At 42.2% G+C, this 27,721-nt stretch overlaps 1 protein-coding gene across 1 annotated transcript in view; it reads right to left on the bottom strand.

Annotated features, from left to right (window-relative positions):
• Window positions 1–27,721, bottom strand: part of UTP20 (UTP20 small subunit processome component) — a 64,913-nt gene that overhangs the window by 28,629 nt on the left and 8,563 nt on the right. Inside the window, exons 11-29 of the mRNA XM_048061223.2 lie at window positions 26,569–26,646; window positions 25,694–25,872; window positions 23,676–23,831; window positions 23,092–23,180; window positions 18,566–18,671; window positions 17,217–17,367; window positions 16,731–16,793; window positions 16,245–16,403; window positions 15,285–15,361; window positions 13,975–14,054; window positions 13,027–13,270; window positions 11,722–11,922; window positions 9,733–9,823; window positions 7,579–7,664; window positions 6,890–7,015; window positions 6,167–6,333; window positions 5,413–5,621; window positions 2,185–2,328; window positions 391–470 (exon numbers count right to left, since the gene is read on the bottom strand). Coding sequence (XP_047917180.2) covers window positions 391–470; window positions 2,185–2,328; window positions 5,413–5,621; window positions 6,167–6,333; window positions 6,890–7,015; window positions 7,579–7,664; window positions 9,733–9,823; window positions 11,722–11,922; window positions 13,027–13,270; window positions 13,975–14,054; window positions 15,285–15,361; window positions 16,245–16,403; window positions 16,731–16,793; window positions 17,217–17,367; window positions 18,566–18,671; window positions 23,092–23,180; window positions 23,676–23,831; window positions 25,694–25,872; window positions 26,569–26,646 — 2,486 coding nt within the window. The remainder of the gene's footprint in view (window positions 1–390; window positions 471–2,184; window positions 2,329–5,412; window positions 5,622–6,166; window positions 6,334–6,889; window positions 7,016–7,578; window positions 7,665–9,732; window positions 9,824–11,721; window positions 11,923–13,026; window positions 13,271–13,974; window positions 14,055–15,284; window positions 15,362–16,244; window positions 16,404–16,730; window positions 16,794–17,216; window positions 17,368–18,565; window positions 18,672–23,091; window positions 23,181–23,675; window positions 23,832–25,693; window positions 25,873–26,568; window positions 26,647–27,721) is intronic.

A 27,721-nucleotide genomic window follows, 5' to 3' on the forward strand; every position in this document is an offset into this window, starting at 1 on the left:
AAACTGCTCCCTCCTCTCTCCACATGCACCCCTCTTCCCAAGACTCAAACAAGAGTCATTGGTCAAGACACAGACATATTCTAAGAAGTCACCTCTTCCTCACCCATGAGCTGAGTTTAGACTATGTATCTGTTTGGTTCATACACAAGAAAAGCAGCCCACTAAAAATAGTGTAATTGGCATAAATTGCAAAGCTTCAGAACTGCATCTGGACTGCTATCTAAAGAGTAACAGCTCACTGGAAAAAGAAAAGATATGTTTTGACACAATTATTCATAACTTGTTAAGAGCTTTTTTTTTTTTTTTTTTTTTTTTTTAGTTTTCTGTTTGCTTTTACAATAATTTTGTATACTCAAGAAAGTACTTGTGCATCTTTGTGAGAGTACTTACCTGGGATTCTTACTCCAGGTGTGAATGAGTTTCAGCAGAAAAGTCGGAGAATACTGACTCTCTGAAGCCAACCTGCAAACCTAGAGGAGACAAAAATCAGACATCAGTGCAACCCAAGCAGGTAAAGCCACTTAAAAACCTAATTTTTAACGAAGACCCCACTACAGTCTATAGTCTCTCTTTTTTAGAAAGCACATTTTTCACTGTTTTTCAATATTTCTGGTCTCACTGTTAGGTTATCTTACTCCATATTTATACGCTACTGCAGCTACCATTTTTGTCCTCCCTTCAAAAGTGACTCCCCATAGAGCCTCACATTTGCCACAGAGACCTGGCCACCTCTCCTGATTATGCCTACGAGATCTCAGCCACGACACCCAAGACTTGTTCCTCCCGTGCTTCCTGGGCCCTGACCACAGCACCTGCAATTCCACCATCTATTCTGTGTCCCCATAGCCTCGCTGCTATGGAATCACCCTCCTTGCTCTGGGAGAAGCTCATGCACTGCACTGCACCCAGGGAATGGGATCTTCTAACTAGGCAGAACTTTTCTGAACAATGCACAAAGAAGCTTAAATTGCAAATCCAATCTTGCAGGATTGCTGCTATGCAGCTACTAATATTGAGCCTCTGCAGCAAAATCCTGCAGTATGAACAACAGCAAACTCCAGTTTCCAGCACAGCTGGCTTAAAACTCGTCCTTCCTACGAGTTTCTATACACGTCAGTTCTACAGCCCTACAGCCTTAAAGCACCCAAATCAGACGATTCTTCTGCCAAAATCAAATCTTCATGGAGTTCACTGGCAAAAATTCCCTCTAGAGGGAGCTTCTGGATCATTCTCCAGTCCAAACTCCAGAACCAGTGCTGTCTTTTTGACACCTATCAGGAAAACAAGAATTCTAACTATGTAACAACAATTCTACCTCCTGTTCAGATTTACTCAGCACTTCCAAACACAACGCTCCCTTAATTCTTTAAGTGCTTTGCTGATTCAAAGCCTGAAACACATGATTGTACTGCCCTGGGACAGAAGTAAATCACCTGTGTGGCACCCTGGCCTTGCTACACTGGGATAGCGGACAGTAATAAAGGACTCCACGAACAAACCAGGAGCATACAAGCAGCTGTTGCTCTGCCCAGTGAATACAGAGCTATATGAACTGCCTGACGTGACCAGCACAATTTCATTACCAATACAGCCCAATACAGCGCATTCTCTCTCTCTCTCTCTCTCCCCTCCTCTCTCCCTCTCTCTCTCTCTCTCTCCCCTCCCCCAATAGTGCATTTTCCCAACCAAGATGTGATCTGAATTTCTCTGGTGAAGGCCACAGTCCTGTGCTCTGTCACTGTGCTCATATTGGGACTCCTGGCAGGCAGGCAGAATGCACAACCCACTGACAGACCATGCTGTGGTCTTTCCTTTCCTGCAGCAGCAAAGTCTACCTACTTTTGTTTATGCAACCCCCTGCCACAGGGGGGGGTTCCATCTGAAATAACTTTCAGATAGAAAAGCAGCAAAGTGTACCTAGCAGTGACCTAGAAGTACTATTTTGCTACTGTGAAGCATCCAGGGAAGAAGTTTGCTTCTGTGGTTAAAGAACAGATCCATCCATTTTATTCAGATGAATTTGTTTGGACTTTAGCCAGTGACTTTATTATTCCAGGACTAATCAGACATGAGCCACAAAGCTGGCTTTCCACACACACATCAGAATACCAGCAAATGAGAGCTGGAGTTCTCTGAATGGTACAGGTTACATACAATGGATTGGAAGAAGAAGAAACACGTTACCTGAGGCCATACCACTGCATGGAAAATTGCATCAATCTCCTCCACACTAAAGCTGTAGGTCTCATAATCAGAAAAAAACTCCACCACAAGCTTGAGTCCAAGACGTCTCAAATTCTTCAGTGGATTAATCAACCGAGGTTGGACCTGTGAAAACAAACAAAACAGTAAGACCTTTGCAGAACAACCACTAACCACTTGCTCTGAAATTAGATACAGAAATTCATTGGCCACAGATACAACCTTTACTTGAACTATCAAAATATTCTGGTTTCTCCTCTAACTTTTGCACCGTAACAGTATACTTGTGTACTCACAGGTGACATGTATTGTTCTAAAAGGTGCCTATCCCTGCAATGAGTCAGTTACAGAGAACTCCTTCAGCTAACGAAAATCCACATTGACTGCTTTGAAGTACCATCTGCACATTTGTTGGACACACTGCAGAAAGATACAAACCAGCTGCATTTCCAGCCCTGACACTTAAAAAGTTCCACTTACACAGGTAAGGACCTAAATCAGCTCTCAAAAGAGAAGTTGTACTTCTCACACTGACATCTGCTAGGAAGAAAAGAACTCAACAGACAGAGAGGAGGAGGAGGAGGAAGAGAGAAGGTAAGAATATGAAACACTCCAACAGAGCAGGACAGACTACAGCATTTGGTTACAGGGGGATGCTTCGCGTTCCATGTAGCACCCACATTCCTACACTTCCTTGGGGAAAAAGTTTAGATTAGGAAATCAGCCATACAGCTAATCACTAAGTTATTCATGCACTGCTGCATTCTCTTCTCCTTGGGGAGAAGAGTCTATTATGACTTGAGTGACCTAAATTGCTTCCATACTGTGCAATGCAGCTTACAGCACAAACACGAGATAACTCAAGACTCCTGTCTCAGAAACAACAGACCCACGTCAGAGCAAATAAAGGCCATTGTCTGAGACTGGAGCTATATCTTGGGATCCTCAGGGTCTCCATTATGTATCCGCCACACATAATTAACATACATCTCTCTTATTTTGCAAAACAGCTCTGGTGTCAAAGCCTCACTGAAAGACACCAGGATTTTTGCATTTGATGTGAATATGGGTTTCCAAAGACACCACCATCTACCATGCAATACACTGCTACACTACCTCTGCACCCAAAATCACACATCAAAAAACAAAGAGGAGATGGTGCATAAGGAACCAAAGATGCCCTTGCCTGGGACCTCCCCTGCTGTGCTGAAGTATAGTAATGTAATGGTGTGGAAACAGCTTCCAAACAGCCCATGAGCTGCTTTCAAGGGCCAAACACCTACAGGAACAGGTGCAGAAACCTGCATCTACTTTTATGCAGAAAGCACAAACCAGGCTGCTATTGCTAATGGTGACCAAGCAATGTAATTTGGAGTCTCCCACAGCTCAATTGCCAGAAGAGCAGTCCTCTGAGACGAAGACTTTGAGAGGACAAAGAAACTCATTACAGAACACAATCGGTAGGAAACGTGAAATGAATAACTTAGCTTAAAACTGTTGAAGTAGATGTTTAACTCTTGAGGCATTATCAGTCTACAATAAATTATTCTCAAACCCCAAGAATGTCATCTAATTATTAGCCAAGATAAATGGATTTCTTACTCTTCCTTGAGCTTGTAACATCTTATGGACTAATGAAGTGCTAAATTAAGTTCAGCTAAATGATAAACTGTCACTCCTCGAGTTACAAAATGGTGACAGGTTTACTGTAGTAACCCAGGCAAAACGTGCGTATCCCAGCAATGAATGAAGCAGTTCTTAAAACTCTTTTCCCAGTTTAAAACATGTAGGCACATGCAACCTGTTTTTTAAGTAGGATGCTGCTGTCCTACAGAATTACCCATTCCCTTCATACTGAAGACCAGTTAAGGTTTTGTGCAGCTTGCAGGCAGCTATGGGACCTTGGATGCTACCTGACTGCAACAGCTTGCTTTGTTTGCTGGATTGTTTTTGAGACAAGCAATGCTCTTGGATGCTCACAGACAGGTCCTGGCAAGAACACATGGGCATGGTGACAAAACATTAATTACCTAACATCCCTTGTTCAGTCTATCCTTTTGTAATTCCTTTCAACACTGCAGTGATGATGATGACTGTGCAGTTTGCTTGTTTCTCACCTAATATATGATCAGGCTCTGCAGGACCAGACTTGAGCATTGAAGACTATTTGCATTGAAGCCTGGCAAAGACACGAGTTTTAGGAAGGCATGAAAGCCTGGCTCAGTGTCATAGCTTCCAAACAACTGGCAACAAAGCCCCCTACAATAGCAGGGCCTCCACAAGATGCTGCGCAGTGCTTAAAGAGCTAGCAGGCAACTCCAAGCCTCTGTATCCTCCTAACACAGTTAAAGTCTTACTGGTGTGGGAAGGAGCTCAGTGCTCTCTGTGGTGCTCTCCTGGGCACAGGGCAGCAATAAAACAACACGTCTCTTCTTTAGTTGCAGCCAATCTTTAACAGATTAGTTTCCTCACCTGTTTCTTACTGCACGCACAGCCACCACACACCAAGGGAAGAAACATTCCCAGAGCTCTGCCAGTACCTGGCTGAGACCCAAACTGTGACAGTGGATTGGCATGACTGCTCCTGATGCAGAGCTGGATGTGCTTCTATTGTGCTGAAAGCATGGCTGGCAGCCACGTTCTCCCTGTGCCCCATGACAGAAGACATTCACTCTGGATAATCACTGTGATCACCCACAATGCTGAGCTCTCCTTGCATCTGGCAACACAACAAAGCACCTCAAAGACAAGCTTTACTTTAAAGTCTCCAGGCAAGAAACTGGAAATCCTCTCCTCTCCCTGCTCCAATGGTCTATCCTTGCAACTAAGAAACTACATCTTTAAGGCCATTTCAACCTCCAGCCGTAAGATTCTCTTACGTCCTTACAACAAATCATTTACCTTTTCCTCATGCCCGCCCTTCCTTCCACAGGTAGCAACCTCCAAATCTCTCGCTTCTCTAACTCAAACAAGAACGCACTCCAAAGCATGTTCTTAAAGACATTAACTCTGCCTGCACTGTCTGAGCCCTCTATCACTTTCAGACAAATATCACTGGCCTTTATTTTGACTGACATTTAACTGCTAAGCTTCACTTCATGCAAGCGTTGAACTTATTTTTATCTGAATCGATGAAGGTGTGTGTACAACTGCAGGCTAAGGGAAAGGAACTTCATTTACATGTTTGTATGCATATACTATATATCATACCTTCTCCCTTTGGTGGAGGATGCAGGATACCACTGCTGTCATGCACAGCATAATCTGTAGAATTTCAGGTAGGTACTGACTAATCAGATGTCCCATGTTTTTCAATACAACTTCGAGACCATTGAAGAGGCTATGCTGACGTCCAAGAGGCAGGACTTTAGCTAAATCCAGCTCTGACATGCTTCGAAGCACTGCAGTCTGGCAAGGCCCTGTGACAGAAAAAGGGACAGCAACTTAGAGAAGCACCGTAAAGACACAAAATAATTTACAATAAAAAACTGTGTCACCTGGCCCTAAATTACAGTTCCTCAATTCAGCTATTTAAATAAAGACAGCTCCAGGTATCCATCCATCTCTCACTGCCTCAGTATCAGAGCACTTTACAACCTCTGTTTGCTGCCATCACATCACTGCAGCCTAGTGCTCAGCAGCACGTTACATGAGAAGGACAGCACGGAGGCTGCCAGTATCCTACAATACCAGTAATTGCTCATTCCTGGTCTGCTATAGCTTACGTGCACAGCTGTGGCAAGTCATTCAGTTTTTCTGACCTGAGATCCGTAAAAGATAGCAATTGTGCTTCACAAGTAAAACCTCAGGGAAATCCCCGTTCTTATCAGAAGTCTACTTTCATCCTTTCATCCTTCCAAGGAAACCATTTGAGACAAACTGAAGCATGTAACAGTACTAAGTGTATTTATCCTCCTATAGGTCAGAATGTACTATATGCTCACAATCTCCTGCCTGTACCTACCATTACTGAATTGCTTCACAGCTTCGAAGAGCAGATCCAAGAACATCCGTATTTCTTCTGGCAGGGAGCCAGCAAGAAATCGCAGAACGATTGACATGCGAGTGCCTGCTGAAGACTTGCCCTGCGTTTTACTGCCCGTTTTGTTTCTCATCCTGCCATAGAGAATTCTTCAAGAGACAAAAAGAGGTTGTATTAGCTTTCAGCAAGCTCTCTGTTTCCTAGCCTGCAGGAGAAACTTGATTTGGTTTAAAAATTTTGACTATCATGAACAAAACAAGCAGAAATTCCCCCTCCAAAGTCTCCTCTGAATTTCTACACAGTGCTTAGAAACATCGCAGTGAAAGACCAGCTTCTGCTTCACCTACAGAAGCTTTGCTGGAGACTTCAGGTATAAAATTAGACTACCTGCAGGCTAGCTTGAGGACAGCTACTGCTGAAGAAGGAATCTGCACAATCTGCATTACTCTATCTTAGTAAGAATAAATGACAATATTCAGTGAATCGAAATGTCTCACAGTTCTCTCTAAGCCTTAGAAGAAACAATATTTACCAAAATGCTGTTTTTAAAGAAAACAAAGCCATACAACCAAAACAAACTAAGAAGTCAAACTATACCATTAACCTTAGGTTTATCTCAACTGTTTAAAATGAGAAGCAGCAGCATTACATCTCTGCTCACAGTACTTTGATATGAAACCGTTATCCCAGAACTTCACAACAAACCTCATAAGAACAGGGATGAGATATGGTCGATGCTCCATTTTTACTACTGCATTCTCCTCAGAAATACTGAAATGGACTATTTCTTCTTTAAAGTTCTTGTCCTCCAGTAGTCTTTGCAAGTTCTCCCTGGGAGTAATAAATATTGTTTGTGGGCAGGTGGGGGCTGTCAAAACAGACACTCACACATACACACACACACACAACTATCTATCAACTTCTCTATCTATACTGTAGATAAATTATTAAAGTACCATGTTCCCACCCTTTTGACAAAAAATACTTAAAAGTCAGCAAGTTTAAGCTAATTATGTAGGCAAGTACCTCCTGGACACATTCTGAAGAGATTATTTAACTACAAACGACAGTTTTATGCTGCTATTTTCACTGGGTGGTTATAAATCATCACGACAAAAGACCTCTTTGAAAATGATGCAACAAACTATTGCATGACAGAACGGAAAGCATTGCCCTTTTCCACTAAAAAAAAAAAAAAGGGGGGACACGGACCCACATCTTGGCCATTTTTCCTGTTTTAGGTAGGAAATATATAGCTAGTTAAAATTACAATTTATACATGTTTCTTCAAACAGTCAAGGCTGTCTCTCTCTCTGAGGCAACTGATTCCAAGTAAACTTTTGCTATGACAGCAGGCTCATTCACTGGTACTAAAATAATATAAAGGTTTTTACCTGTATGGCAGTAGATGAGGATGTTTGTATGTCATGATACAGTCAAGAGCTATTCTCTGCACGTTCTGGTCTTGATGGGACAGTAACTGCAGTTGATAAAACAAACAAAATGAGGCCCTATGTAGAAGACAAGTTCTTAACAAAAATAATGAAACTACTCAAAGCTTCCAAGCTCAAGCAGGTTTTGGGCTACCTTACCAAAACGGAAACAGAATGTGTGTTGTCAGTATAAAGCCAAGGTGCAAATACGTAACCGTCACTCATAAAAAGCAGACATAGCTGCTGGTAGTTCACATATACTTTCCCCTGCCCCCCCCCTCTCCAGGAGGATAGTTATAATACTTGTTTTTTCATAATCATCTTTTCAACCACCATCAGCTTGAGTTTTCAATCTCAGTTGTATATCTGCTAAGACAATTAAAAAGCTGGCTAATCAAACAATCCCAAGACACCTGCCTTTCTTTTCTCTGACAAACATAAAACACTCACTGGACCTGATATGCAAAGTCTCACTGAGATTCACCCTCTCTAGAAGATGAATCCTCATAGCCTAGGCACTAAGAAATACAGGTCACTTCCCCATGCTGCACCCTTATCAGCTCTTCAGTCTCCTACCAAACAGCACAGGCTAGAATCATCAAAGGCCACTTTGCCATGACGTCCCTACGCCAGATGGACACACCAGTGATAATAAATATGCTGTCACAGAACTGAAAAACAGTAAGTGATTAAGTAATCTCTTTTTTTTTTTTTTTTTTTTTTTTTTAAATATTGGGCTGTTCTTCACATGCTGCTTTGACCTGCACACATCTGCTCAGTGTTTTCCTAAGTATACAGGCAAGCAAACACGTGGACCAACTGTTCCTACACAAAACTCTGAGGTTGACTGAAATTAAATGGATGGTCACCAGAGATTCTCAGGTTTGGGAGCTAATGGACCTTCCAACTTCCACACCAAGCACCTGATGAAACCCAGAGAACTAGCAAGTCCATACTACTTAATACAGTTCTACAGCCCACTGACCATAACCTCAGAGAGTACAAACTGGGAACAACCAGAGCAAAACCCAATTATCTGAACAAATCCAGAACCAACAAAATACAATAAAATTAATAAAATGCACTCTTTAAGGATCTAAGACTTAGGAATGCTCTTAAGAACCATATTTTTAACAATTCCTTCAGAGAAATCTCTCAAAAAGCAATCTTATCAAACTGAACATTCCTCACGAAAAAATTAATTTATTATTTTTTTTAATGTTATTTTTTATAGACTGGTTTCTCCCATCGCATTTCTTAGATTTTTTTCCTGCTTTCCTTATTCAAAGTTAGAAGAGACAGGCATTATCTAGGCTCTGCTCTTTAATCCTTGTTTGCTGCTTATTCACTTAATATCTGTTTATCTTTAGTTTCAATTTTGTTGATACTGATAGTGAGTAAATACACTACGCACAACCAGTGCACACGCCTATGCCAGGCTAAGGACTTGTAACATCAGCCACTAAAACTAAACAAACAAAATAAAAAGAGAGACACTCAAGAGAGATTTGTATTTCCTCTCCCTTTCTGCAGAAGTATGTTTTTCCATAGTGACAGGCATGGCTGCACTTCCCTTCTCCAAATGCCGGAGAGGATGAGGATCCTGAATTTTCCACATTTTGCATCTCAAGTCACAATGGGGGACGCTGAAAGCTGTAGGACTGTTAACAATTTTGCAAGAACAGCTGATGCAAAATGATCCACTGTTCACACTGGCCATGCTCTCTACAGATACAACACTGTATGTGAAGAACAAATCTCTTTGGCTCTTCATCAGGCTTTGGGTTCAAAATCCTCTTCCAGATGATGCTGTGCAAGTGGAACAGACTCTCCTTACAGCCACTCCTCCACATTGCCAAAGCCTGCTACCTTTTCTGTTGCCATATCTGTTCACATGAGCCAGTCCTGGCAAACTAAGCCAGCATAAACCTGCTTGAGATGTCTAAGGGGGCTTGCTTCAACTAAAGACTGCTAGGAATCCCTCTCAAGCACAGCTCCTTTTCCAGCTACCAGCCATGGCTTCAGAAAATGATACACTTTTGCTGTCATAGGCACTGCAGACAAGAAAGGGTGCATTTATTAGCAGTAATTCTAAATGCCAGAAAAGAGCATCACCTGGGTATATAATGCATTTAACTTCTGCTCCAGATACAATGCACGAGGATTCGAGAATTTAGAGAAAACTTGTAAGTGAGCTATTAGTTGCCTGTAAAACAAAATAAAACAATTATTTTTTTAAATGTCTAAAAGAAACAATCCCACATTATCACAAACGTATGGGGAACATTTAATAAAATTGATTAACAAGAAGGAAAAAATAACAGGATCCCAAGTCCATAGGTCTCCATTTCAGAGCCACAGCAGGCTGTATCCTGTTCTCTCCCCTAAGCCGTTTCTCCCAGGTGTCACTGCACTGTACAGAGAAGGCCATTTCCTCAGTAACACCAGCTGGGCTCAGTCTTTGGTGAGAAAGGAATACAAACAGTGAGGATGTGGCTTTCTTCTTTCTCCCAGCTCAGCCTGGAACACCAAACAGCTGAATTTACCTCTTTATTTACTTTTCCTTAGCTGCTGCCCATCTTTCTCCTACCAGCACAAAGGGCTGCGTTTAGGCACAGAGGACGCCTGGACTCCAGGCTGCAGGCACAGTTGGGAGTCAATTCCAAAATGAGGCCGTATCACCCCAAATCTGCCCCGTTTCCACTTTGTAGTAGGGAAGAGAGGTGACCAGCATAAGGAAGGCAGAAGATCTCATCTACCACGTGCACGGTGGGGCTGGCAGAGGTGGTCCTCATTCAGCAGCTGCCCACGGTGGCTTACACTCAACTCTCCAGACATTCAGCTGGTCCATGGCCGGGCTGAGCCAAAGGGCGAGAACGACACCTGCCGGCAGCCCCACACCGAGCACGGGGCAGGCGTGGGTCCTTCTGCTGCCTCCGCCAGACCTGGTGGGCTCCAGCAAACCACCCTCAGCAAGGGCCCCGGGGCACAGCCCCCACCAGAGCTCTCCTCCTGCAGCACAGAGTGAGCAGCACAAACTGCTCACTGCCAGGATGAAGAGAGGTTACTCCAGACCTCATTAACAAGTCTCCAGTAAATCTTTCATGGGTTTGTTACTGCTACCAGGAACTAATGTTTCTACTTACGCACATTGACATTCTGAGATGGAAGTTTTAAAAAAAAAATCTTGGACTGTCACTGTATTTTAATTGCTGCTAATTTACAGATAAAAAGCAGAATCTGAGAACAAAATGAAACACCTATAAGAAGCCTGGGATTAAATGACAATACAGGTTATATCTCAAATACCCATGATATTGCCAACATGTAAGGTGACATTTCACTTGTCTGTCATATCAAGCACCACCCGCTGCAAAAAATAAAAATAAAAAAATTAAAAATTAAAAAAATTAAAATAAAGGCAAGATACAAAGCTGTGTGAAGTAATTGTAATGACATTTGGCAGAGGTCATCGCGGTAAAGACGCTCTCATTAAAGATATCATGGAGAATTCGTAGAGACCCAAGTTCTCCGTGTACTCAGTACTGTAAAACAGTAACATTATAATGCCATGTAGCTTCAGTTTAAAACATCAAAAAATGAAAATATCAAGGCACAAAAATCTGTGTCCACAAGATAATGACTGGGACCAAGATTTTTAACTGGTAGGTAATGGCAGAATCCCAGTAGTAAACTACCTAAGTAATTTTTCAATGTGTTTGACAATGCCCATGGTTTTAAAAGACCAACAAATACAAACAGAAAAGCAAGGATAGAGCAGGTACTTAAAAACATCTTCAGAATACAACATAAGTTTTACTTAAAGTAACACAAGCCAAAATTGTCAGATGGCAGGTAATGATATAACGATAAATCCTAGGCCAGGCCTTCGGATATCTGTTGCTGTGCAAGCAGAGTTTGTTACTCTAAAATGCTTATAACTCACTGTAAAAAAAAAAAAAAACAAAAAAAAAACAAAAAAAAAATACAAGCGAAGGAAGAAAAAGGAATATATATATGTAAACACAGCTTTTAATCTTGATACAAGCCACTCAATCTGCCTTTCCACAAAAGCACTACCAATGGAAAACTAAAAATACTTACTTAGCAGCAGCTCTTCTTGTTTTCTTTTTTGGAAGCCCTACAGTAATTGGTTCTCCTTCTTCCTTTTCTTCCTCCTCTTCCTCCATAGTAACATCATTTACTTCTTCATTAGATAACTCTTTTGCTGCTACTGCACCACTAGTCTTCTTTCTAAGATCCTGAGTTGGAGCCACTAATGAATCTGCTGGGTAGTACTCATTTCTGTGTTGAAAAAAAAAAAAAGGAAAATACGAAGAAGGAATTAAGAAACATGTTTCAGGGTTCAGGGTTTCAGAAACTGAACAATCTAGTGTTCTCGTATTCTTATAATTAATGGTGCTGTGTCTTGGGACACTAAAAATTCACAAAGGAGTCCACTTCAGTAAGTACAAGCTACTTTGCCTACAAATTGCAGAGATGTAAGGTAGTAACCATATACACTAAAGGAGACTGGAGGTACCGGGCAGAAAAGGGAAAAAAGAAGCAAACTTTTTTTGAGAATTATTTTTTGAATTATGAGAAGTCTGTAAAGAGGCTTTGTGGAAGGCACGGGGTGCATGTCCTACCAGACTGCAGTTTTTTCCAGGAAGACAAGCAAAACATTTTTTTTAATTACAGAAAAGGACTGTCAGAAACCCTTCTTGGCCATGAGATCACCCCACATGCATCATACTATTTGAAATGTGCGTGCATGCAAGCACATCTCTGCTCTCCCTCCAGGGGCAGGAAATTGAACAGCTCAGAATCAACTATTTGGCAGAGTAACTGCTCTGGTAGACAATATATAGGGCTCACAATGCAATTGGACAGTCTTCATCTATTACATAGGAAAATCCACAGAACTACAGAAAATCATCATTACTATGTAGAAAGCACAAGGAAATAAATACAGTGCTAACTTGTTTAAACAATCTTTACTGTTTCCAGGAGGAATTGGATCACTCGCTAACAAACACAGTATTTTCCCTACCCCAATCTTTTGTGATTCCAAATTAAAATGTGTTTTCGTTTTAGAAAGCAGAAACTTTACTTCCACTGAAACCATCCCCTTAATGCAGTGATGAGGCTGTGACACTAGCAAGGTGATAAACGAGAGACTGAGTGGCAGAAACATGCTGTCAGTTTAATTTCAGCCTGCCTCTCTTTTGACATCTCTAACAGAATCCACATTTCAATTAACAAGTTATCGTAATGGGAAACAGATAGTATATTAGTTATGTATTTAAGAAATAAAGTCTATGAAGAGCTAACCATTGACTAAGCTCAGCAACAGCAGAAACAACTGAATGCAATGCGTCCTCTCAAATAAAAATAAAACTAACTTACCTAATGAACCTCAACAGAAGTGGAGAGAGTTCCCTTGACCGAGGCTCCACCCTGTCTGGAAACTTGTCCAGTGCTTTCCACAGTAGAAAACGGAAGTTTGTGTGGTCCAGCCGCTCACTGCAGTCTGTTCTAGTCCTCAGCTGCTCCAGGAAAACAGTGCCCACCCCTCCTTCTGGCATCTTCTCGCTTTCCGTTTCAGCAATGCTTTCCTCCTGTTCATCCAGTTCATTTTGCAGCTCCATTTCTATAAAACAGATGATATGAATTAAGTATCTTTTAGGCTACTTCATAATTGTCAGTAAGTAGCAAGAGATCAGCCCCCCATCATGAAAGTACAACTCCTGACGGCAAGTACCTGTTCAGACAACTGAATTTAACACTGACCTGAAAGACCAACATTGTTCAGAAAGTAATCTAGGATGTCTTACAGCCTTAATTGAGCTCAGTTCTTTTGAATAACAGGAGTCAACAAATGGCCACATACTCACATCTCTGTTGTGAGATTGTGACATAGATTCCATATGCTCACAGATAAACCTCAAGTGTAAACAGACTACACCAAAGAAAAACAGTGTTTGCAGGAATTCCACTGAATCTACAGAGCATAATGACGGTCTGTCTTATTATACAGATTTCTTTACTGTTCCTCATTAGTCTGGGAAAAGCCAGCCTTAAGCAGAGATGAAGCTGATGCATGGCTTTCCACAACCTCCAACTCCCACCTGTAATACAGGGGCCATTTCTGTCTATTTCTTGGTGTTCAGGACAAAAGGAAACAGTTCTCTCCCAAGCCTTTCCATTCCTGCCCTGGACATGACACTGGCAGTCAAGAGCTCTAGTTCGGAAGTCCTCCATCAAACGTAAATTTGGGGCACATAAAAAATATAATCACGTCATTCACAATTAGCTGGGTTACTGTCAAAACACCATGTAGGAGCTGTGACTTACCAGCATAGACAGCAGCCCTCTCCAAATGTTCATAAAAGACCTTCCAGAACTGTTTATTCTCCATTTCCTTTGCATGAGAACTAACAAAACATAAGCATAAAATTAGAAGAAAAAAGAATGCCATACGTCAAGGGAAGTTAATAATTAATAAAATCAGAGGCTTTGATTACTGCTTTAATGTGAGTGTCCAAAGACAGGACATCTGCAGGATACAGCTGTAGCACTTCCTTGCCTTCACTCATGGATCCCAAATGTCAATTGTTATTAAAATAATCTGGTTGTATCCCATGACTTCAAATGAACTCAAGTTGAGTGAAACTGTTCTTGAGCTTTCCACTGACTTCTGTACAGTTATATCACATAGAACCAAAGGAAGAATTAGCATGGACATATCTTTTGAAGAGCTGATTTAATTTTTTTTTTATTAATTCAATAAGTTTGATGGTGAAAATCCCATCCTTTCTAATCATACAACAAAGGAAAAAAAAAAAACAAGGAGATAAAGTCATGCTAAAAGCAGAGACACTGACTTCAGTATTCAGCTCAGTTGTCACCATGCTAAGTCTTCCTTACTCAATGTTATTAAGGTTTAGAGGTTTTTCAGTAAGGACAGAGAAGTCAGAGATGGATAAACTGAAATGCACTTCAGCATTTGTGAAACACTAATCAAATACTGCTCTCCTGGACTCAAATTCCGATGCTGTTTAACTATATTTGTTGCAAGCTCCCTTTAATAGTGAGAAATCACAGAAATTAAGTTAAAAACTAACAGTCTGTGTAGGCTGTAATTCATCTGAGAGAGAAAATCCATTTGGAAAGATTTCACACAAAGATCATAGATCTCATGCACAGATCTCTCCAAATCAGACATTTTTACCTCAGCTTTTCTTCACAAAACAATCATCAAAGAATATCCTGAGTTGGAAAGGACCCACAAGGATCACTGAGCCTGACTCCTGGCTCCCCATCGGACCACCCAAAAATCAAATAGTATGTCTGAGAGTATTGTCTGAAAGAACTCTGGCAGGCTTGCTGCCTTGGCCTCTTCCCTGGAGAGCCCATCCCAGTGCCCGACCACCCTCTGGGTACAGAACCTTTCCCTAACCCCCAGCCTGACCCTCCCCTGTCCCAGCTCCATGCCGTTCCCTCGGGTCCTGTCGCTGTCCCCAGAGAGCAGAGCTCAGCGCCTGCCCCTCCGCTCCCCTCGTGAGGGAGCTGCAGGCCGCCATGAGGCCTCCCCTCAGCCTTCAATGGAAGGAATCATTCTATGAGACAGCCACAGACTGCAGCATCCAACCGCACATACTCACGTTATGAGTTCAATTACAGGATCCCAGAGAGGGCTGAAGTTAATATAAAGCATTCCCAGTAAATACCGAAGAGGCACCTAGAATGGCATACGAAACCACCTTGTTGAGATGTTAAAAAGTTGAGATGTTAAAAACAACAGTTAAAGACCAACCAACCACCTCTAACCTTTCTTCCTCTCAAAGAGGAAACTTTGATCAGAGAAATTCTCAGAAGTACTACCCATAATGAAGCGAGTCACACACATCATCTTTTTTGTTTCAGTTTCATAAGAAAATTTGTAGACCCCATTAACTCTATGCTGCACTGAGATCTATCCACCGTATCTACATACCATGAATGTGCAAAAACCAGTTCTGCACAGCAATCTGGCACGCAGTTGAACTGACCTACAACCCTTCCTCACTAGAGCTTACAAGTCAAGGTAAAAAGAATGATAAAGGTACTGCAACATAAAAATAATTAAAAAAAACCAACCCAACCCAACCCAACTCAAACCAAAAAAACTTCCCACCAAATCCATGAACATCTAGCTAGTAGAACTGTGACCCTTCCAGCATCTAGAAACTGACATCTCCATTTGCTCAGCCATGGAGGAGATGCAACAGACCCAGTTAGACCAGATTTTCATCCTCTAGAAAGATCCAAAAGCTAAGCTCTCCGATATACCACTGTTGGACCACGCTGAGGGTACGTCAAAGTCAGAATTTTAAATTTGCTCACAATTCACTTCTCCCTGGAATCATTTGCCTTCCTTTGCATGATATCAAAAACTGATTAAACTGACTGTGGGACATTTATCTAGATACCACCATTGTTCTACTAAATATTGAAGCAAACACATTAGTTCCACGGGCAATGGGAGCTGAATTCTTATTAAAAACTCTGCAATTGATATGATGGAACAAGAACAATCTCTTGGAATATGGGAATGTGACAGCTTCCTGTTGACAAGGACTCACCTCCTGCAAAGATCCACTTGGTATTGTAGAATGCACTATATCACATCTTAGTTTCCTCAAATGGAGAAGTTTCTCTCTGTAATCATTCACTGTTGCTGGCACAAGCTCTGCTTGGAGCAATATGGCAAATACTGACTGGAGCTCTCCTGTGCCATCACTCTGAACAAACAAGTTACAGACATTTTGTTAGAGCATCCTTTCTCATTGAAAGGTATTTCAACAAACTACAGAGTTTGAGCCTTTTTGAACCAGAGAACAAAGTCAAGGGGCTTGCTCTGCTTACCACCACCACTTAGGTATCAGAACTCACACATGTGAAAACTTTAGGGAGCAGGGGGTAAAATCAGATAAAACTGGAACGTGAAAGCACAAAATCAGAGGACAGCCTTTGGCAGAAAAATGCTCTGTTTCTGCAAAGCAGGAACCAGTTCACAGTCATCAAAACCAGACTGATTTGAAATGTTAAGTGAGAAGTTTCAGCCCTACCTCAATCACTGTAGAAGGTGGATTCTCAAAATGGTTTAGAATTCGGACAGTCAATAGTCGGACCTGTAAGAAGTGGGAACATAAGTCAGAAACATGCAGGAGAATGCAGGCTACATATGCAGACACATACACACCTACAAAGAGGTTAATGTCTTGCACAGGAAGCTGATTTCGCTAGGTTCCTCCTAGAGCTGAGAAACAGATGAGCTCCTCTAGTCTAGCAGGAAATTCAGAATGAATACATTAGGCTCTTGCTCCAAGTCAATTCTAGGGAAGAGGTAAGCATCCCTGGGCTAAAAGTTAACCTCTGTAAACTCATGCCCCACAGCAGCCTCTTGGAAATGGACACAGCCCTAAACAGATGCTACAGAAGTAATTGCTTTACAGTCTCACGTTTCTCCCTTCAGCCTTTCTCAAACTCAGTCTACTTAAATTGAATTCTAAAATACAAATCATCTTGCATTTGCTCAAAAAAAACCAGATTACCTTAGAAATACCAGTGGAGATATTAGGCTGCAACTTCTCAAACAACTCCATTAGGTTCCCTTGGGAAAGGGGTTCCTGGCAGCCACACAATGCCAGTCTTGTGTAATAGAGATCAGCCAACAGCAACGCAGAGGGGTCCGATGGAAAAGCACTTAACCAAGAGAGTGTTTTATTAGCATACAGAGAGTATTGCAACAATACAGACATTTGAAAACAAGGCAGTAGCGACAGTAACAGTACTATGGGAAAAATCCACAACTTCATACTCTACTGGCACCACCAGGCCTATCGAGCTGGGGCTAGCTAGTTGGACACACACACAAATAGCCGCTGAAAACAGATCTGCATAGGTCTGCAAGTGCAGCTGCTGCTGCCAAGGTGACCACTTAGTGATCAACTTCAACGGAAAAATAATTCAGGTTTAGGTGGGACACCAATGCTGCCATTAGCAGGAATTTTGCCTCCCCACACGGAAATCTCCTTCTGCTACCCAACAACCCTCACTTCAAGTGGGATTCACACACCCAACCCAAAGCTGGCAGAAAAGCACTAGACTGAAGCTCCCTGTCAAGACTTCCTGCTTAATCTGGGCAAGCTGCCTTATCTCCATCACACCTCAGACATGAGCACCATGTTTTCCTAACTGAACAGGATGTTTTGAAGCTCAAGCTACCAGAGACTTGGAGCTGCTCCATCACAATAGCGATGGGAGATGACAAGTTCAACAGGATTTGCTGGAGAGAGATCAACAGTCTCCCTTGGTCCCTCCAGCCACTCAGTTAACACGTGCTAATTTTAAGCAGAAGGGAGTTGTAATAAATTGAAGTGAGCATACAAAACCTAATCCAATTGCAGAGCAAGCACACACATGATTATGTAAGGACACAAGAGAATCCCAACACTGCCAACAGACTGTCAAATCCCAGCCTTTTGACATAACTCAGATTACAATGTCACTGTCCCTTTTATTATTATAACGTAACACACAGTTACTAAATGTAGTGCTCTACATTTGCAGTGTAGTGTAAAACACAAATGTGGTGTTCTAAATATTTGTGCTTACCTAGAAAGCAACGTATTTGACACACTGCTCTTCAGCTGGCTAAGAAAGCTTTGGTTTGCAGAGAAAATGCCACTGAACTGGCATACTATTTATTTGGTTTTCTAAACAAACAATGCCTATGACGTTGCTACCATACGTAACCACAATACCAAAGCAAAATGTTGGTACAAGAGAACATACGATCAACAAAAAGACATTTAATGTGCCGCTACATAAAAGTCAAGTCAGCTCTTTGCCATACTAATGAAAATCACTGAGGACCACAGAACAGGCAGAGTTTACTTACGTCACCAAGTTCTTGACACGCTCCACAGGTAACAAATGGAGTATTTCAGAAGACTCTGCCAAACTGAGAAGAGTACTTACAGCTTGGCAGGCCACGAACAGGCTTCCTGGAGCAAAGAGAACAAGAACAGCCTGTATATTTACTCAGGTCTCAATGACTTGTGTTTGCATGGTGCTTGACCATCTTGAAATGGCTAGAGACACAGAAATAGAGTAATACGTGGATCCCAGAACTGGTATGTGTATTTTCTAACCATTATCATAACCCATAAAGGAAATGCTCCTCTGGCTATCAAAGTAAATGTCTACTCCAGCAAGCCAGCATTGAAAGCTGTGAGCATCTCCCAGTTTGCATCTGCCTCTGTCACACCCACGTACACAGGAAGCAGAGGTCTGGAGCTAAGCACTGTTGTAGGAGTCTCAGACAGCTTTATGCTACAAATGGCTGTATGAGCCCATCAGCTCCACCTTGTCAGATAAAAGCCAGCTCCAGCTGGCTCCAAAAAGGGACACAATGCTGGTTGGGCCTCTGGGAGAGCAGACTTAAGAAAGGGAAAAATGCACCCAAAAGCAGCTGAGAGAAAGGAATGAGAAAATGTGAGAGAGAACCAGCCCTGCAGGCCCCAAGTTCAGTGCAGCAGGAAGGCAGAAGGTGCTCCAGGCACGCAGCAGCACTTCCCGTGCAGCCCGTGGAGGAGCCCCCGGTGGAGCAGGTGGAGGTGGCCTGGAGGAGGCTGCGGCCCATGGAGAGCCCCCGCAGGAGCAGGCCCCGGGCCGGAGCTGCAGCCCGTGGAGAGGAGCCCACGCAGGAGCAGGGGTCTGGAGGGAGCTGCCACCTCTGGGGAGACACGTGGCGCCACACGGAGCAGGGGCAGAGAGTGACCATGAAGGAGCAGCAGAGACAAAGCATTAGGGACTGACCGCAGCCCCCATTCCCTGTTTCCCTGCACCGCTCAGAGGAGAAGAGATAGAATACGGTGGATGGGAGCAGGGGAAAGTGTTTCTAGTTTACTTTCAGTTCTCGCTGCTCCAATGTAATTTATTGCCTATTGCTAATAGACTAATCTCCCCAGACTAAGTCTATTTTGCTCATGACAGTAATTGGTGAGGGATCTCCCTGTCCTCATCTCAACCCTTAAGCCTTTTTTCATCACATTTTCTCCCCCATTCTTCTGAGGATGGGGAGTAAGAAAGCAGTGAGATGGAGTGTAGCTAGCCACCAGTGTGAAACCACCATAATGGCATGCAGAAATGAAGAAAAGCTACGCGAAATAACATGAATGAAACACTCAGAAGAAGAAAATACATACTGATGGTACCATTCAGGCACTTTTAAACTTTCACAATGCACTGTATGAGAACTTCAAAGCTGCCCCATACACTTAAAGGCTGAATTCCTGTTAGTGAATGGAAGGTGGGTTTGCAGAATATCGTTACAGCAATAGCATCCCCTTCCTAAACCTCCAGTTTCCTTTAGGGATGAAGGGCTTCCAAGCAGCACAGGTCAGCCAAAGCCCTTCCAGGCAAGAAAGGGGAAGGGCTGTTCCTTTCCCTGCCATTCTTAAGCTGGCAAGTGGGTTCTTTTAAAAAAATTACTCTCTCCTTTGTCTCTTCCCTAGCAGGAGAAACACTGCTCCTGAGCCAGGCAAATTGAGGGAAGTTCTTAAAAGATGCAACTTTCTTACTTGCTGACAGCTGCCATGAAAAAGAAGGGGAAGTGAGCACTCATTTCCTGCTTATTCCTTTGAAAAATCTCTCTCTTTTCCAAGGTGCTCAATTCTCCAAGTATTCGGAGAATCCTGCTCACCGTTAGTCTCTGCTCCTGAGAGAGGAGAAACAGCAAGTAATGGCAGGATCACAGAATGGCTTGGGTTGGAAGGGACCTTAAAAATCATCTAACTCCAGGCCCCCTGCCACAGACAGGGATGCCGCCCACTAGATCAGGTTGGCCAAGGCCTCATCCAACATGGCCTTAAACACCTCCAGGGATGGGGCAGCCACAACTTCTCTGGGCAATCTGTTCCAGTGCCTCACCACCCTTACAGTGAAGAACTTCCTCCTACTGTCTAGTGTAAATCTATCCTCTTTTAGTTTAAGATCATTTCCCCTTGTCCTATCATTATCTACCCAAGTAAAGAGTCCTTTTCCATCCTTTTTATATAAGCCCCTTTTAAGTATTGAAACACCACAATGAGGTCTCCTCAGGGCCTTCTCTTCTCCAGGCTGAACGTCCCCAGCTTTCTCAGCCTTTCTTCATAGGAGAGGTGCTCCAACCCTCTGATCATCTTTGTGGCCCTCCTCTGGACTTGCTCTAACAGGTCCACATCCTTCTCGTGCTCTTATGCACAGCTCAAGTTACCAAACAAAAGTTGTGGTATCTGAGAAGGTTAGGTGCCGGAGGGAAGGCAAATAGGTTCAAGATACTGTGTCCAAGCGGCTAGAGAAGATGTCCCAGAGATAAAGACAGTATGCAAAGTATTTTTAAACTGTGAAAGTTGCTATAAACATCTTAATGTTGAAGGAACCAGAAAGGTTGATCAAAAATAGTTTTATTGTCATTTACACGGCCACATATCGTAAACTTAGTGGTCACCTCCATTTATTCTTGCCTATTAACAGAAGGAGTGGGAGCTGTCCCTTCTCTTAAAATCCACAGAGGGAGTTTATGTTCGGGGACATCTAATTTCTTTACAAACCATACACAGCACCCCAACTGATGTTTATAATACTTAGAGATGACAGCAGGCTGATAAGCCATGCAGCTGTGTAAAAAAGGCTCTTATTTTAGCCAGAGTTTTTAAATTATGTTTGACTGTGTGGGTTGATACAGTGTAGTGAACTAAAATTGGGAGTTTGCTATTTTCTTTGGAAGGACTTGATGAAGTCCTGGTCACACCTCTTTTGATGTAGCCCAGGATGCAGTTGGCCTTCTGTGTTGTAAGTGCGCACTGCTGGCTCATGTTGAGCCTTTTGAACACCAGAACCCCCAAGTTTTTCTCTCCATGATGAAGCTTTCTACATGTGTAGTGTAAGGGCAGAAGTTCCCAAACTGTAATCTGCATCGCATTTGGTAGTAGTAAACCTGCGCTGAACAAAGATAGCAGCTCTCACCTCACGGTGGACACACCTATACGATCAATAGGATAACTTCTATACAGGCAGTTACAACTAAACAGTTCCCAGGGGGGAATTGCTATTGCTCTGTCCCAGTTCCCAAACCTGCACTTCCCAGTACTTCCCTACACTCCCAAGCAACTGCAGAAAGCCATCCAGCTCTGGGACTTACACTTTGCCTCAGGCTTGAGAGACCAGGCAGATCGAACAGGGAGCACAGGCTGGGGTGTGCCTTGTACATGCAATGAGAGGATACTGGAGCCCTACCAGAAGATGAAGGAGTTGTAGAGATCATGGAGCTGAAGAGAATGCAAAAGATGAACAATTGTCCAGAAACACTAGTTTGGGAGGAGGGTGAGGAAAATCAAGCAAGGAAGTGTAGTACAGGGCAACAGCAGACAGGAGTGTAGGACTGACATTACATTTGTTTTCTTTTCTTTAGGAACAAAGGAGAAAATGGCAAGATGCCTCTTGTGCACACACACAGCTGGTGCAGAGTTGCTGCCATCAAGGATAAGACTCAAGAAAAGAGGGTCTGGGTACTCCTTTTTTACAGCAAGTAAAAGTCAAGTAATCATGGCAGCATGCAAAACCTACAAACAGGATAAAAGAAAGAGCTAAATCAAAAACGACCATGCTTGACAAACGCTAGAGAGGAAAAAGCAACAGAACTAATTGGTGGATACAGTTAGGAGTGTTATTGAAGAGATTACAGAGGAGAAAGGCCAGGCTCTAGACAAGCCCTTTCAACCCAAGTAACAAAGAACACTAAACCTGGGGCATTCCAGCACTTGCTCATACTTTGTCACACACCCAAATGCTTGAAATCTCTATGAGTATCAACTGCCCTGTACTATGTAAGCTAAAAAAAAAAATTTCTGGCCAGAGACAGAAGACAACCAGTGCGGTCATGGTGACCACCCACACTTGGAGAGAGGATACATCATTTTATTACCAGTGCTGTCACTTAGGTCAGAGATGGTAACATCCCAAACTTTGCGCTATAGGTTTGGAATAGTCTAGCTGGTGCTTGTGAGTCAAGAGCCTCTCCTTCAGTTGACTGCTTCAGTCTGGATCTGGTTTGGCAGGATTTCCATTCTCTTTTATCTCACTTTCTTCTTTTTCTTCTTAATTATCTTGGTCAAGCCTTGATTTGGACAGGCTGCCCTTGACATTGTGGAACATCTGCCACCCCATTATGATCACCAACAACTGCAGAATTGTTTCCTGGAGAGTGTTTTTTGCTTTTCAACTTTGAAAAGCTTTGCTTTTCAACTTTTACTGAACTGCTCAGTAAATTTGGATACAATGCTATTGCTATTCACTTTCATACTTTGTGGCATTAGCAAAACTACTTCTTTTTTTTAAATGTTTCAACAGAAAGCAAATAAACAGGAAATAACAGTAACTGACCTTTGCAGAGGGTTCCTTTGTCAATAGCTGCAAACAGACAACCTATAAAGCTTGTCACAGAGGGCAGGATGATTTCTTTGTCCATTGGTCTGTTCAAAACAAATGAAAAACCTTTAATCTCTGCGTTACACTTGCACCTAGACACACACGAAGGATTCCTTTAACATTATCTCACGTTAAATGACAGAGAGCTCATCCCAAGTTTGAAATCAGTAGCAAATATTTTTGCTATTTCTAATTCAGAAGTCCAACTCCTTCTACCATACAAGAGCACAGTAATTATTGAAAACACCACTGTCTAGAAGGGATGGTGTATAAATACAGAAACCAAAATGTATCCGGAACATCTCTAAATGCCAGCATACAAAATTTAAGGATCACATAATCAAGAAACTGATATTCTATTCCTGATTTTACTACTGACACAGTATTTCCACACAGATATTTTCCACCATTTTACCCCAGTTTCCCCAAACTGGGGTTAGTAATTCTTGTGCTTCCCTTAGTAAATTGATTTCTGACAGATGGTGAACTAGACAGTACTACAGAACCACATGGCAGTAGTACTTTAGAATATCCCTTACCTAATATGTGGCAGTATAACCAAGGCAACCCAAGGCTGTGAAAGGTCAGTGATGTCTTCGTTCTCTGGTAACTGGATTAAAGACAGTACATGATCCAGCACTGGTACTTTTGCTTTTCCTCCTTGTCTTTTGCTTGTTTGTTGTCTTGTATTAGAGCTAAAAATAAAACCAAACTTTTTAGTAACCCACCACTGAATATCAGAGATCATTCCTTTTCCTCGCGTGATATCTAAATTGTGTTGATTACTTCTAACAAAAAGGACTAGGACAACCCAAGGGATTTTTTTTCGTTTTAATGTCCTCCACAGCACAAAATATCATCTATACATATATAGGCGAAGGAGCACAAAACATGGCTCGTAATAAATGTCAGGTCTTAAACTACAAATAGTATTTCTAGATGGAAGGACTCTAGTTCTCAGGTGAACACCCTCACAACTAAGAATGTGAGGAGCACCTGAGATTTGTCTCTGTGATTGTCAGCATGATTACTGTTTATTAACAACCTAAGTATTAGCAAAGACTAATGGATGACACAAAATAACCTGATAGGCAACAGTCTAGCAAATCTATGGAATCACAGGCTGAGCCCAAATCAAAAGTCCTATCTTCAGGCAGAAAGGGTTAACATCATACTGGAACATATCAACAGGAGTACTTTACACCCCATGGGCAGCACTCTTTCTATTACACCCAGCACTTGTAAGACCAAAGTTGGAAAGCTCCATAAGCTCCACCTTTCAAGAAAGAAGCTAACAGAAAGATACCATCAAGAATGAGTAGAGGTTTAAGAAACAAGATTTATGAGAGAATCATCAAGGAATTAGGATGAAATGAATACTTTCAATGCTTTTGATAATCAAAGTCTGTTATTTGTAAAAGCTGGATGCAAAAAGGAAGAAGTAATCTGTTCTGTGTTCCCTGCAGATAAGATAAACAGCAATGGATTTAATCTGCAGCAAAGAAAATTTAGCTCAGACAGCAAAAAAAAAAAAAAAAAGTCTAATTATAAATACAGCTAAGCAGTGAAATGGTCTGCAGGGGCAGCTTGGGAATATACAGGATGGGAGCATTTAAGAACAATTTGGTAAAACATCTTTCAGTACTGGTTCAGGATTTGCTAATTCCATCTTGGGTGATGCAACTCTTGAGATGTCTTCCACCCCTAAATTCTACCACTGACATTGCAGGAGCAATGTCGTCTAAACTATATGCTCCACATCACTGAAAGTAAATAAATAAATCAACAAATACAACAAGAAAATAAAAGCAAACTGGATTTTTTTTTTTGACTTACAACCTTGAACCTTGCCACCTCCACTCTATTAAAGTAGAAATACAAAGAAACCCACAGAGTGGACTGCTTTTAGGAAAGACAAAATCTTACATAAAAGACAGTACCAGTCACCACTCTCTGCAGGCATAAGTTTTGATCTAGAGCGATTGGAACAATCACTATCAGTAGGTTTGCAACTGTCATTCTGTGCTTGACCATGGTCACTCAAATCTTTCCAAAGAGGTTTCAGAGGGAAAGCAAACACTTTGCTGCAGCCAACCCAGCTTTGCAACCAGAAGCAGTCAAGCTATGCCAGCATAGTGCTGTGCCTGGATTAATTACCACAGGTAATTAATACTGGGTACCCTCTGTTACCTAGCTGTGCTCTATACTACTTCCCAGCAAGCTCCAGACAAGATGCATGCATACATGGAAGAAAGATGAGGCACAGACAGGAGGTTACTCTTGATGAGAATCTGGACTGCAGTGTTCACAATAAAGTTTAACTACCCAACATGTAGCATGCCTTTTGGTGTAATGAATCCAAATCACGTCTACTGCATCACTCGCTAACTTTTTTGTTGTTTGGTTGTTTTGTTTTTTAACTAAAAGTGATAACCTTTCCAGAGCAGTATCTCTTCTCAAATCATCTCAGAAAGAAAAATGGGATCCCACTGTATCACTTTGCAGGCCTGCAGCCATGCAGACACATCTAGTGTTTGCTAAACTTGAGAAGTCTCACCTGATTGATGACTCAGTGAAAACGAGAGGATACTTTTCAAATGCCATTGAACCAATGGTAGGAGGCTCTGCTTTCACCAGAATGAGTTTAGCCAAAATTGCCATTGCCTCATCCTTTACAAGGGCATCTGTACCAGAGAAGCAATGCTCAATGTATTTTAGAAAGCATGGAAGAAAATGCTAAAGGGGAAAAAAAAAATCAAGATTTAATAAGTCTTTGCCATCAAAACCACAAGGAACACATGAAGAAGCTACAGAGGAAGCCAAACACGCACAAATGAACTACCAACACACCAGATGTCTCGTCAGTTCTGGTGCCCTAAGTCACCAACACAGAGACACCTTGTCACCCCAGCCAGGACAGTGATTTGACAGAAAAATTCAGTCTGCCCAAAATCCAGTCTTATCAGGACTTTCCAGATCCCTGACTTTGCTTTCACATCCCACTCTTTTTTATTCGTATGATTCCTCCCAGATCACCAGTTCCGGGCTCGGTCTATCAGACATCCCTTACTCTTCATCTCCACTTACCTCCTCCAAAACTCCTTCTTCTCACCCTATCCATAACAATCCCACACCTTTACTTTTCAGCAGACAAACTTCTCTCTGTGAACTAACAGTCTCTCCAACCCTAAGAATCACTACCAAGTTCTAACACGATGGCATCATCAACCTCTTTCATTCCTTTCAGATCATACCAAAAGTTTAAATAAACATTATGTCCATACATTGAAATGATTCAGCATAGTACGCAGATAAATATACTATAGATTTCCCAATTGTAGGACTTTCCTGCTCAGGTGTCCTCACCACAATGACATCTCACACCCCCTTTGGCAATAAAAATAAACAAAATGCACAAGAGCTTTCACCTACCCTCTCAAATTGCTTCATTGTAAACATTGTTTCAGAGAAGTCCAAAAGCAAGCGCCATTCAAATTCACTTGCGAATACCTGCAAGATGCAAATGAAGGGTTGACAGGAACACATTTACAAGAGACATTTTATACTTAAGTCTCCATTGCCCATGGGACGTATTTTCTGGTTTATCAACCAACCATGCTGTAACTCTCAGACACCCAGCCTCTCTGTTCAGAGCTACCACGGTTTGTTATGCAGCCACACACAGCAGTATTGTTTCCAGTCACAGCTCAGGTACAGAAACAGCACAGCCCTTTCAACAACTCCTGTGGGATACAAACTGGCTCTGTGCAAAGAGAGTTTAGGTATCTCTTTAAAGTGATGTGGAAAACGTAAACTAAAGTTGTAGTGCTGTAGCACACATGCACTGTTAGAAAGAAGCTTAGGCCCAGAAGATCTTTGGGCTCTGCATTCTTCCTGTGTACCTCCCAGCACGCAGGACCATAGTTCTGGTACACACACACAACCATACCCAGCTGCACAAAGTTTACCACCTCGGGGGGGGGGGAGCCAACCTTCATGCTTCTGAAAGAACCAAGACTGGAACAGTTCCTGACTGCACGTGGAATTGGTGCCTCTCAAGGCTGAGGCGTGCAACATAGAAATATGCACCCAGAACTCCTTTCCCAGACCCTTCAGGTTATAAGGACAGCTTTAAGCCTCCTCCAGCTTAACAGAAGCCCACACAAGTATAGTCAAATGTTTGAAGGATCCCATCTCCTGAGCAAAACTGGACTCATGCCACAGGCGGAACCGATCTTACTTCAGCACAAGCCAACACTGAGGTCCACGTGAAACGTTTTTAAAGAATTGTTAACAACCTTATTTTCCTGTTGCAAATCACTAAGTGTTCAGCAGCTTAGTAGAAAATGTACTTTTTCAACCAAGTCCAACTCACTGACTGGCTTCAAAATCTAGGAGAGAACATGCTCCCTCTCTGTTCTCCCTCCTTTCTCCACAGATTCTGTAGGTGTTCGAAGCAGGGCCTGTTTTTCATTGCAAATATGTCTGCCCTAGTAGCAGCATTATAGCATGCTGACAGACTGTGCAAGACTCTCAAGGAGTCCTAAGACCACAGCAGGCATTATTTTAGGCATTTTACAGCTTC

The sequence above is a fragment of the Anser cygnoides genome, chromosome 1 (genome assembly GCF_040182565.1).
Source record: "Anser cygnoides isolate HZ-2024a breed goose chromosome 1, Taihu_goose_T2T_genome, whole genome shotgun sequence".
In the NCBI taxonomy this organism is placed as follows: Eukaryota; Metazoa; Chordata; class Aves; order Anseriformes; family Anatidae; genus Anser; species Anser cygnoides.